The 12540-nt window shown below is 34.9% G+C and overlaps 1 protein-coding gene across 6 annotated transcripts; it reads right to left on the bottom strand.

Annotated features, from left to right (window-relative positions):
• Window positions 1–1246: 1246 nt before the first annotated feature.
• On the bottom strand, window positions 1247–3237 carry LOC115968990 (zinc finger SWIM domain-containing protein 7). 6 transcript variants are annotated; one of them, XM_031088545.1, is made up of 6 exons: window positions 3133–3237; window positions 2486–2562; window positions 2330–2351; window positions 2119–2227; window positions 1568–1675; window positions 1247–1446 (listed from the first exon to the last, which is right to left on the bottom strand). In XM_031088545.1, exons 2-6 carry the CDS (start codon window positions 2544–2546, stop codon window positions 1345–1347), a joined length of 402 nt encoding a protein of 133 aa, XP_030944405.1. In that variant the 5' UTR covers window positions 2547–2562; window positions 3133–3237; the 3' UTR covers window positions 1247–1344. The 6 variants fall into 6 exon arrangements, 5 of the variants coding, with proteins under 5 accessions (XP_030944405.1, XP_030944407.1, XP_030944402.1 ...); XM_031088547.1 differs by having other exon boundaries at window positions 2119–2224; XM_031088542.1 differs by lacking the exon at window positions 3133–3237 and adding an exon at window positions 2973–3096.
• Between the last annotated feature and the right edge of the window lie 9303 nt (window positions 3238–12540).

The following is a 12540-nucleotide window of genomic DNA, read 5'->3' as shown; positions in this document are numbered from 1 at the left end:
TCTAAAATACAAACCATAATTACAGGTTTTTTCTCTTCTATACTCTAATGGAGAAATATTATCAGGTGCTATAACACCAGCACTGGGCAACCTTAGCCACAAGGAACAAGCAATAACACATAAAATTTCAACAATGAGCAACTGAAAATGAAAGAAGTTAATTCCTCAGGATTTTGGTCACATCACACATAATTGTATGGAAATGGAGTCTGAATCCACTAATATATTATATGGTCTTTCTTCAAACAACTCCCCCTGACCCTCCAAAAACAGGAAAAGAAAAGAAAATTCATCTCAGCCTTATGTTGTTTAGATTTACACCGATAATACATATTGAACAGTAATACATGGTCATATGTCAGCCTTATCTTCCTATAGACACAAATTCTGGAAGATGCCCAACAACAATATCTTTAGGAAACTCCCTTATTTATTCTCCTTAAAATTTTGATGTGCCAACACAGAAGTCTCCTTCATTTTATGAAACTCTTAGGATGATCTTGCATTGATCTCTTTTTCTTCTTTCATTTTATCCATTCGGTCATACTTTTGTACGCGTTACAAGCTCATAATCTCCCCCCCCCCCCCCCCCACAAAGTCACGCTATGACCTCCTGTTCCTATTCTCTCTCTCTCTCTCTCTCTCTCACATGCACACACATGCTTAGACAAATAAAATTTTAGTAGTGCTATCAACTGATGCATTAACTTCACGTGTGAAAGCAATTGACTTGATAATAACTGGATAATGCACTATCCTCACTTTATGAGCTCCTATTTCCAATGCTCCTAATACATAATTGTTTGCAATCTATATTTCATCTACAATGTGCAAAGTCATAGCCTCATATGTAACCATTAAAAACCTACCACATGATCAAACCAGTTTGACACAGAACACTTAAAAATGGTTTATGCGTAAAATGAATATTTATCAAGAGAGATTGTGTGAATATAAGCAATTAATCCAAAATATGTATAAACAAAAAATAAAATGTTAGGAACACATTTGATCAACAACAGTATCCTCTTTATTTATAGAAGAAACAACAGACTACACAAATTTCACAATACCACATTCCATCAGTGAGCTGTTGCAGTGAAAAAATTTCTAAGCAAAAGTAGATGCCAATAACATCTGAACAGTCATCCTAATAGCAAACCTCTATAAATTCCAATATAAGGCAATATATATTCTAATTTCCAATGCCTATGGATGCTAATATATTTTAGAAATGCTCCTCACAAAATGAAAATCACGTGGTACAACTTAATGAACACATCAACTTGTTCTTTGCTCATGCAAAACTTCAACACCAAATGCAAAGTATTCAATTGAAAGATTTCAAAGTTTTGATAGCAATAGAGCTAACTTCTCATCAGACACCTTAACTTCAATGCAAGCTTCCAAGGATGCAGCTAGTCTTGCAGCTAATTGATGCTTACACTGTAAGAAACAGGTAAAAAAGAAAAAGAATTAAATACAAGAAACTTGTTGCAAAAACAAAAGGAAAGCTTAAAGGGTTTGACTTCATAATTTAATGGATAAGCAAGAATGGTGATCTTACACATAGTTGTTCCCCTCTATTTACAATGTCATAGAAGAACGAATAACATGCACAATAGCATTCAGCAAAGCAGAAATATTCCTCCTTCCTCCGTGATTCTCCGACAACCTAACCAGACCAAATAAGTGGAGAAACAGTCTTAGATTTCATCTTCCTCATTACCCGGTCAAAATTAACAGGTTTCTTCAACCCAACCCATCTTGGCCTCAACTACCAAATTGGCAACTTTTGGCTAATCCAGCTTCTTCAAATTTCTCATTATTTAGCTGATGTCATCTAAATTTCTAAATATTTCTTTATAATTTCACGCAAATTGATAAATGCATGAAAAAAATATTGAAAATTTTCAAACTTTTGGACTTGAAATTCCTCAGCTAGGGTTCCAGATTCACAAAATGAAAAAAATGTCCAAACAAAATTTAACCTTTAAGACAACTTCATGATGCAGATGCTTGTTCTGATCTGGATCGAACCATCTAGTTGTCAATTTCGTTAGCATGTCTATCCATAAGGTAACGAAACGCATATGCAAGTAAAGAAATAATCTTCACCTGAAAGATGAACCGCCCGCTAGGCTCACCAGAAATCCTCTTGACACCTCTTTGATCTACTATCCTAGTGGCTCGCTCAAAGTTCTTACCAAACAAGAAATGCAAGCTGCATTTATAGCCCAAAATTGAAAACACCAAAATAATTCAACCACATTACAAAACATTACTAATATTTGCAACAAAGTGTTGAAATGGATATAGAAATACTAACGTGGAGAGCTGATCATTGGACACTGCCCCATTTCAATTTGTTCCGTGTTATCAAATGTCCACATAAGTAATCAAAACTGAATGAAAATTTGATAAACTTATTTTCAAAAATTCATAATATCAGCTTCTAAGTAGAAAAGAAAAAAAGATAAACGACCTGAACGAGTGGACTCAATGTCCTTCCACACTGCCTCAGCTACCAGAATACTTGCACTCATCCTCACTTCATTTTGCCTACAAAAGCATAAATTTCAACACTGAGCACTTCTTAGTCTGCTTTTTGAAAGTGCTTTCTAACAATCATTATCTAAAATAAATACAATCTTTTTTTGTTTTTTGAAAGTAAGAAATGTTCTACAAGTTCAACAGGGTTTTAAACAAATTAAAGAACCCAACAGAACCATATACTATACTTGCTTTTAAAAGCTATAACCAATGCAATTTCTGCTTTTGAAAGCAAAGAAAGCGCACAACGATAAGTTTGGGAATTGGGTGTCTCCAGAAGCACTCGTTTAAGGTAACAGCAACGAAGTACAGACAGCATGAAGTAGCATACTAGGTGTTTGTTTTAATGCCAAAACGAGCATAGTTTTAACGGAACGAAATGTTAAAAAGAATATAGTAAGAGAGTTAGTTAAACAGACATTGCTTATTTCAACAATTTGTCACTTTAATCAGCAACTAAATGGAAATCTCGCCATTCGCCAAGCGAAAAAAAGGAAAAATCAACAGCCAAATTGGAAAGAAGATGAATTTAGAATAATGGGAAAGTGAATGAAAGAGGTTGGGGTTGCGGTTGCTCACCTTATTTGATTTTAAAAATCTTGGTTTCGAAGGAGATTTTTGGTTTCCGTTTAATGTGAGCAAAATAACGGCAGCGTAGTATTTATGTAATTATGTCGGGCCTAATTGCCCACATATTTGGGAAAATATTGGACTTGTTTGAAACTGTTAGCGGAATTTTTATTTTATTTTATTTATATTTTTTTTTTTGGAAGATTTTTTATTTATTTATTATATATATAAAAATTGAATACAAACTTGGTCCTAGTCTAAAATTATAATTAACCATATATAATTTTTGAACAAATTACAACTTATCCACCTGTAGTTTAATTGTCTACCTGTAATTTAAAAGTTGGCACTTTGCCCACCTAATGTTCATTCTGTTAGGCTTCCATTACTCACATTTTAGTACTTTCACCATTAAAAACACAAAAAACATAACAAAAATATAAAAACCAAGATCTAAAAGTATATTTCTTAAAATGGTGAAACTTTGGTTTAAGAACATTTTTCTTTTTCATAAGAACATTCTCAAGCCTATCAATCTAAATAAAACTCTTAAGGGGATATTTTGATATGAGAATCAATAAAAACTTGACAACATAACAATTGTTAATGCTAAAGCTATGGTGAAAAATGTTATGTATCTCGCATTGCTTCTTTTTTCTTTTTCTTTTTCTTTTCCTTCATTTTGATTGATAGTCCTGGTTTAGTTGTAATAGATGGTTTAGTGTGGCAAAGATTTAACTTCCTCCCAATAGTTGAACACTTATTCAAAATTCACAACAAGATAAACATAGAAATCCTCTTGAAAGTGCGAAAAATGCTAAAGGAGTACAATGTACAAAGTGGTATCCTACATGGAGTATATCACACCAGCAACTTAAAAAATAAGTACATTTTTTACTTCTACATCCAAAATTTAAAAATTCATTATTTCTTGAAAATTCGAAGTAAAACTAAAATTATGATGAAATTAGAAATCGTTACATCTCCCCCTTCTATCTCATCTTCATCAACTTTTGGTAATACCCAAAATGAACTCCATTCAAGCACAACATTGGAATTGGAAATGAACCAGTTGGATTAGATGGCCCAAAGCCTTTAATCTCCCCATGACCACTCTCTCTCAGAATATAATAATTTGGTTTTGTGTAGTCCAGAATAAGTTTATCATATGAAAATATGCCTAAAAATTAGTTTGTAAGAGGCTAACATTTGTGATTTGCACAACATCCATAAGTCAAGACATGCAAAATTCAAACATTCATTGATTAAATGGAGGAAAAATATCCTCTTGAGACTTTTGTTTGGATTGATAGGCTTAAGAATATTCTTATGAAGAGGAAGAATGTTCCTATGCCAAACCTTCACTATTTTAAGAAATATACTTTTAGATCTTGATTTTTATGATTTTGCTATGTTTTTTGTGTTTTTAACTATTAAAGTACAAAGGTGGGTAACGGAAGCCTAAATGAGTGAACCTCAGGTGAGCAAAGTATCAACTTTTAAACAACAGGCAGGTAACTTAAATTTTGATCAAACTACAAGTGGGTAAGTTGTAATTTACCTTTTTTTTTTTTTTTTTTTTTTTTTGGTAATCAAGAATAATCTATTAAGAAGAAAGGGGAAAACGCATAGTTTTAAAAATCAGACCAAACCGGCTGGTTCAACTGGAAACCGAGTACCAATTTGGTCTGGTAAAAAGTAATAATTCCAAATAAAAACAAGCCAAAATCAATCAAAAACTGGGCACAACTGGAAACTGGGACCAAAATTAGTTCTTTGAGTTTTAAAACCATGGGAAAATGAGCCAAACCCATCTCTACCTTTTGCCTTTTGGGCAAAATTTCCAACCAAGTTGATTAGAGATGGTTATGAATTCATCCCAATTACGAAATGTTGTCCAAAAAGCAATGTTACAGGCCAAAAAGTTTAAGTTCCTAGAAATATAACAAAATTTCTAACATGAGGTAAAGAGAAGGGTTTAAGGAAAAGGGAGTGTATTTGGGTCACCGAGCATAGGACCACTCATAGTAGGAAACCCAAAACCCACAATACAAATAGATTGTAAGCCTAAGTAGAGGTTGAGCCTAATAATCATATCTTGGGTATGCAAATATATGATAACCAATAAAGAAAACATGGTACAAATTGATATCTATGAGTACCTAGTTAGCCATTCGGATGGTAAGGATTCCTTGGAATCCTATGGAACAATTACACCTGTAACCAAGACCATTGTCCAAGTCATGACAGTGGCTATTTTCCTTGCTTGCATGGTTGTTTGGATTGTTTTTAGTTTCACTGCATGTTTGATTGCCTATTGCCCAATTTAGCACCATCGGGGTCACTCAAGTTCAGTTTCTAAAATCTCTTAAATATTGTAAAGAAAAATTGTTAGTGTCTTCCTCTATTACAAAAGCATTGCTTTAAGGATTGTAATCCCACACGTGTGTGGTTATAATAGGTATGGACTTTATATAGAAATCTATTACTCCTCTTAGAATAGCAATTTGACAACAATAAATGCCAAAGCAAGGCCTAGGTTGAAGGTCCCAAATGCTATCACATAGAGACATGCACCCAGTTGTGTAAACAGTCCCTGTCCCTTTATGACCACCATCTATTATAGCACGTGTCAGCCTATGGCTGTGAACTTGTTTCGGGTGTTGGAGATGGGGAATTTTCTCAATTTGAACCCAGGTTGCTTTCATTCTTGATGTTCTTTCGCCACCTTTGTTGTAGCAATCCTCAACTACATCAGCATAGACGCACATATCACCTGAAAGCCAAATGTGTTTCACATTAATCATGTTATTTATAGTCAAAAAGGCTAAAAGCATTCTTATCAAAGATGCTATAAGTTCTAAAATGCTATTTTTAGCATTTGAAACCACAAAACTCTACTCCATCAAAGATGCTATATCCTAAAAAATTTGACATCTTGCTACAGCGAGCTCTCATTTTTTAGAGCTCACTGTAGCAAGTTATTATCATTTTTTTAATATTTTTAATTCTCTCTCCTCAAACTATCACTCTCATTCTCTCATTCTCGTTCACTCTCACTCTCTCATTCTCGTTCTCTCTTATCTCTCTTTCTTAGACTCTCCCTCTTATGAGTCCGATGGGGTCATTGATGATTGCAAGTGGGTCATGGGTCCGACAATGGTGGATCCAACTGCAAGTGGAAGTTTTCTTGATGGGTCTCGATGGGTCTTGGTGGTCTTGATGGGTCTCAATGGGTTAGGTGGCAGTGGGTTGCTTGATGGGTCTCGGGGGTGTTGTGGTTGGTTGTGTCGTGGGTTGAGGTTGGTTGAGGCTGTGGGTTAAGGTTGGTGGTGGGTTTGTGGTGGTTGGGGTTGGTTGAGACCGTGGGTTGAGATTCGTTGAGGCCATGAGTTTGTGTCATCGGTTGAGGTTGGTTGTGCCCATGGGTTAAGGTTGTTGGTTATGGGTTTGTGGTGGTTGGGTCGTGTGCCGTGGGTTGAGGCAAAGAGAGGATGAGAGGGAAAAGTAAGGTTATGCCATGGGTGGTGCTATGGGTGGAGGCCAGTGGTTGGTGGTGTGGTTGGGTGGTGCCATAGTTGGTGCTATGGGTTATGCTAGTGGTGGAGGCTGTTGGTTGTATGGGTTTGTGGTGGCTTGGGTGGTGAGAATAAAAAAGAATTAAAAATGATAAATAAATAATATTTTAATGAAGTGGTAAAAAAATAGAAGTTTTGATGTTAGGTGTATTGTAAAGTGATGTGTTAAATGTTATAAAGTTGGTTTTTGAAATGCTAAATACTAAGTAAGCGTTTGGATTCAGATTATGAGACCCTGCGTTTGCCTTTTTAAAAAAAAAAAAAAAAAAAAAAAAAAAAAAAAAAAACCAGCACCTCTTGCACGGTTCATGGGACATGAACAGTACATTTAGGCCAATGAATAGTAACCCGCGCGTGAACAATAACTTTTTTATTGTTTTTAGTTTTCAGCAAAATAAACGGTATCCAAACGGACCCTAAATTTTCTAGAACCTTTGATAAGAATGCTCTAAGGGTGGTTTGTAGTAGGTGTCATTGCAAGTGATAAGGAAATCTTCATTCAAGTGGCATTCTCTCCTTGTGCCGAATGTGTTGGGAAAAATTCTCTATAATTGTGAATAAATTTCAACAAGCATAACGGAAGTACAACCACACAAGAACACAAAGATTTACGTGGAAACCCTTTCTTCTTGAAGGGAAAAACCACATGACAAATTCCGAATAATTTCACTATATCAAATAGAGATTACAACACTTAGGGTCTGTTTGTTTTGGCTTCAAACCATTTCAGGAAATCATTTTCCATAAAACTGTGTGTTTGGTTACGCATGGAAAATGGAATTTTCGGAAATGCATTTCATTTGACCGTAAAAATAAAGGCCTTGACCCAGAAATCATTTTACGTTTCTATTTTCACTTCAAACCATTTTCGGACTCAAATGCGCAGAGAGAGAGAGAGAGAGAGAGAGAGAAAGAGAGAGAGAGAGAGTAGAGAGAAACAGCAAGAATACAACGCAACAGAAGCTGAAGCGTCGATCGCACCACCAGCGAGATCGTCGCACCCTAACACTGGCGAGATCGTCGCACCCCAACACCGATCCACCCAAAACCGATCTCAATCTTGACCCAAAGCTTTTCGGCGTTGCCATTCTCGCCATCGTTCTCATTCTCGAGCGCCAGTCACCGATCCAATCTACCTATGAGTAACCCAGTCACCGATCTACCCTTTTTCTCTCTACCCATGTCGAACCCAATCACCGATCTACCCATGACGAACCCAGTCACCTCCCTCTCTCTTCCTTCTTCTCTTAATTTGACTGGATTTGATGAATTTTTTTTGGTTGGGTTTTGTTTCTTGTGTTTATCTATTGAGAAATGATATTATATATTTGTTTGGAAGCTGAGAAAATGTGAGCAACAAGTAGAAAATGTGTTTGCTATAGTATTTTCAAGTATATAACCAAACACTAGAAATTATTTTTCAAAGCATTTTTTGAAATGGAACCAAACACTTGAAAATATTTTCACCTGAAAATATTTTACACCCGGAAAATATTTTACATTGAACCAAACACAGCCTTAAAGATACAACTTGAGTAAAGAAAAATCTCTCTTTTTCTTTTCACTCACTGCTCTCTTTCTTATTGTGTATTTTCTCTTACCCTCTCAATTTTTCTCTTCTCTTTTGCTTACTCTCACTCACACAGTTCTTCAAGACTGCACCAGTCCTCAGTCTTACTTGCTGAGACTTCTCTTTTCTATGAGGCTTCACATCTTCACCCCTGGGACTTCACTTCTTCAGCCCATCTTCACTGGCCGAATGGCCGGCCTCTCTATTTATTTCATCTTTTCCTTCTTTTCTTCCTTTCACATTCTTCATATCAAGTCACAATAAATGCAAGCCAACTTATCTTGACTTTGCTTCAATCAATTTCTTTTCTTCAACTCTCCCTTAGCCAAATGACCCTTGCCTTTTGCTTATTTCTTTTCTTTCTTCCTTCCAACGTGTCTCACAAGTTTAACATCACATATTCATTTTTTTTTTTTTTTGAGAAACCACATATTCATTTATGTGGCTTAACTTTTGTACATCCCTTCATAAATGTTGCTGGACTTTTGTACATAATTATAGAGGAAAAGATGAACCTAAATTATAGAGGAAAAGATGAACCTAACTCTTCTCTTTCAGACAAGCTTCTTCAACAAACCCATTTCACTTTGCTGACTTCTCAGCACTTGTCCAACAAGCTCATTTAATGAGCTACGACAAAGTGTGGGCTGGAACAAGGTGCAGCGCACCCAACAGAATGTGTATGGAGTACGACTGACATTGCCACAATGATCGGCACAGCCTTTCAAGGCTTGCGGGTTTGCTAGGAAGAGAAAATTAACAACCTAGGAGTTTGCTAGAAAGGAAAGTCTAAATGTCTAATGCGTCTCAAACCAAATGATTCTCAAAAGATTTTGTTTTATGCGCTAGTATAAGATTTCACAACTACTTCCTATATTAACTTTTGTGTTCTAAACAAAAAAACTACTTTCTATAGGTAAACTAAAATAAAGTTAATGCTAGGGAGTATTGATTTTTTGAAGAAAATCAAGGGTGCATTAAAAAAAGTTGAATATAATACAAAAAAGAAAAAGCAGAAAAGACCAATCTTTTAAAATGTCCAAAGCTGAAACAAAGGATCATAAAATTACGAGAAGTGAGAATTATGTCAAGACTCAAGAGTCTATGACATTTTCAAATCTCCTTTCTAATTCATCAAATCACTTGTCTGTGCGATCCAATCCATTCTTGGAGTCAATTAAAGACAAAGGATATGTTAGTGACCTAGCATGACAAAGCACTCTTCAAGGCCATTCTAATTCATCGGTCAGAATCTCTTGACAGTAGTTTCTCTTATAGATTCTTTGGGGAAAATACCAGAAAACTCCATTCAATTCTAGATGGAATAAGGACTTTTGCGAATTCTCGAAAATCAAATTACTTTTGATAATTCTTTGTGTGTTGGTCATGCCTAAATTTCTTCATTTGACTTACTATTCAAGGTTTAAATGATAGTTTAGTAATAATAACATTTTTGTGAAGAAATTTATACAATATTCTAAGAGTACAATAATTTTGTACTCCCTTACTCTTCTCTCACAATAATATTGGCTCTCACTATAAACTTAATTAGTTGAACACACTATTATGTGAGAAGAGGAAGTATGACATTACTTGGAGGATTAGTGTCATATATTTGTGGATTAAATCTCATCTCCCCATCCCCACTTTCTTCCTATATTAAAAAAAAAACAAAAACAAAAAAAACAAAACAAATAGCCTCTTACAATGCTAGTGCTCTTACCTAGGCAGCAATCGAGGACAACAAGTAAAAATTAAGGGCCACGACAGCATCGGATAATTGAATTATTTATGACTGGAATTGGATAACCTCATAAGTATCGAAATGATAATATCAACCTAATTGAATATTTTTTATTTCTTTTGGCTGGAGCAAGATTTTTGAATACCGAAGTGCTATAATGGAGGTAGTGCTGGTGATTCGTTGCCGTTTTTTTTTTAATTTTTTCCTCCTTATGAAATTCCATGCGGTAAATTAATAATAATTCATTCAAATATATATATATTTATTAACATATTATATATATATATATATATGTGTGTGTGTGTGTGGAGTTTAAGTTATATTTGATATAACTCTAAGTAATGTTATACTACCTAATAACTTTTTATTAGATTAATCTTTAAAAAATTCAAGCGTTGAATTATATGTTCACACCAAGTTTCATGTCAATCAAATGGCATTTACTATTTGATCTAGAAGCTCATATTTTAATGCACAATTTTAAATGCAAAAACTTAAGATTTAAATATATAATCGAAAACATAGTTATTGATCTTAGATCATCTTGAAAATTTTCAAGCATGTAAAGAATAAAAAGAGAATCTAATCCAACGGTGAATTTGTTAAAATTTGCATCCAATAAAAAATATTGAATAATGTAACATTACTTAAAGTTTTAGAGAATCTAATCCAACTGTGTAATTTAGAACATTCACATCCAAACTCTTCTCCATTTCAACTACCAAGAGGTCCAAGACACAAAGAATAATGTTTTATTCTATGTACCGGTAAATACTGATCCTTGGACATAAACCAAGTAATGACTCCTCGAATCCAAGATTGGGATGGACACCCACACAGGATTGCTCCCAAAAGGTCATTCCCTCGATTTAGTGACATTTAAAGATCATATTTTGGGGCACTCATTGCTCACAGATCAATTGGTAATGCATTGGATTCGAAGTGTCACACATGTTAATGTGATCATGAGAAGCAAGATCACCCAAATCATGATTTAACTTCATCACATTCTCATTCCCATTACCATGCAAGTTTATATTTGATTTAATGGGTAATCCTCACGTGACAAATCATTTTAGAATAGATCTAAATTTTGATATGAACATAACCAAATAATGATGAACCATTGAATTCAGTTTCTTTTTTATCATGATCATCTTCCCCTGTAGCCTAGGATTGAATTTATAGCTTGTTGTCTTTATATTTATTTCTATTATCATATGTACTACAATTTTCTTGTGAATTTCAGGTTTTAACTAGTTCAATCTCATGTACTATCGTTTCTACTTTTTCCATTATTTTACTTTCTTATTTTTCAATTTTCACCGCATCTAAACAGAGCTTTGCTTCATATTTTTCAGTCTTATTCCCATCATCTTTCTTTATCATATATTTTAAGGGAAGATGGATTTGCTGCTACCACATAACTTGTATGTGGCAAGATCTTTCCCAATTTTAAACCTTCATTTACTCTCACCGTTGACTGGTCCAAGTGTCCATCCCGCAGCCATTGTCCAAATTGGCAAGGTCATCCTTATAAACCTCTCCTATTACGTGTGCTTGAAGAATGACTCCTCGTTTGTTTGTTTCATGTTTGGTTAGTCAAGGAGATAATGTCAGTGCGTTTCATGTTTGCTTGTTTGTTTAGTCAACACAAAATCGAAGACCCACACTGACATTATCTCCTTGACGAACCAGGAAGGAAGTTTCCAAGTCTTTAGTGCATGGACTTGGACCCCCTAGAACTAGAAAGCGAGGCTAGGCCCAATAGTACTAATTGTCACACCTTGACTTGCACCGTTGACTGTGGAAGCTCCTTTGCATTGCATTATTCAACATAGCCATGATGTTTTAATTTTTTCTTTGTCAGGGAATAGCGAGTTGCCAAAAATGGGCTAGGCTCAAAAAAATAAAGAAGAAAAAAAAAAAAATTAGTGTTTGGTCACTCTTAATGTGTGAGGCATATTTCATGATAAAACTTTCTTGTAATAACACTACCCCAAATGGGTCAAGAGTCAAGACTCTCTATGCTGATAACACACATACAACTAATAGAGATAGATAGACACCAATTTTTAGAGATAATATTATTAAGAATTTAGGATATCCAGTATATATTATTATAAATTTTGAATTACTTATAGTTTTATATATTCGGATAGGTATGAGAGAGGGACGAGCAAAATTCATCCACTTCCTTCCTTAAATTGAGGCACGAAAAAGCTGCATGCCGACCCAACTGGTTAGGTTGGAAAAGCTTTTCATTCCTCCAATTTTGGTTGTCACCGACCTTTCTAGTGCAAAAACAGAACCCCCACGTGGCACACTAAAGTTGGCATGTTTTAATATTTCCATATGAAGTGTCAAACTGGTCCACACTCCACAATCGACAATAGTACATGTTTTGTACACAGGACAGGAAGGGCTTAGCATGCACTCATGCCCTACAACTAGGAACTGGTTCACCAAACAATCCCAGGAGCTGTCATGCCTTGATCATTTTGCTGCAATTGCTTACATGATCC

This window comes from Quercus lobata, chromosome 11 (assembly GCF_001633185.2).
Source record: "Quercus lobata isolate SW786 chromosome 11, ValleyOak3.0 Primary Assembly, whole genome shotgun sequence".
In the NCBI taxonomy this organism is placed as follows: domain Eukaryota; kingdom Viridiplantae; phylum Streptophyta; class Magnoliopsida; order Fagales; family Fagaceae; genus Quercus; species Quercus lobata.
The sequence above is the reverse complement of the archived record's forward strand: the minus strand, read 5'-3'. Positions and strand labels throughout refer to the sequence as shown.

Bases quoted from the DNA above. Each gene is read 5' to 3' on its own strand.
- LOC115968990 (XM_031088542.1), bottom strand. The intron at 2,228-2,329 runs GTTAGTATTTCT...GGGCTATAAATG, and splicing joins TCCAATGATCAGCTCTCCAC to CAGCTTGCATTTCTTGTTTG. The intron at 1,447-1,567 runs GTAAGATCACCA...TGTTTCTTACAG, and splicing joins ATAGAGGGGAACAACTATGT to TGTAAGCATCAATTAGCTGC.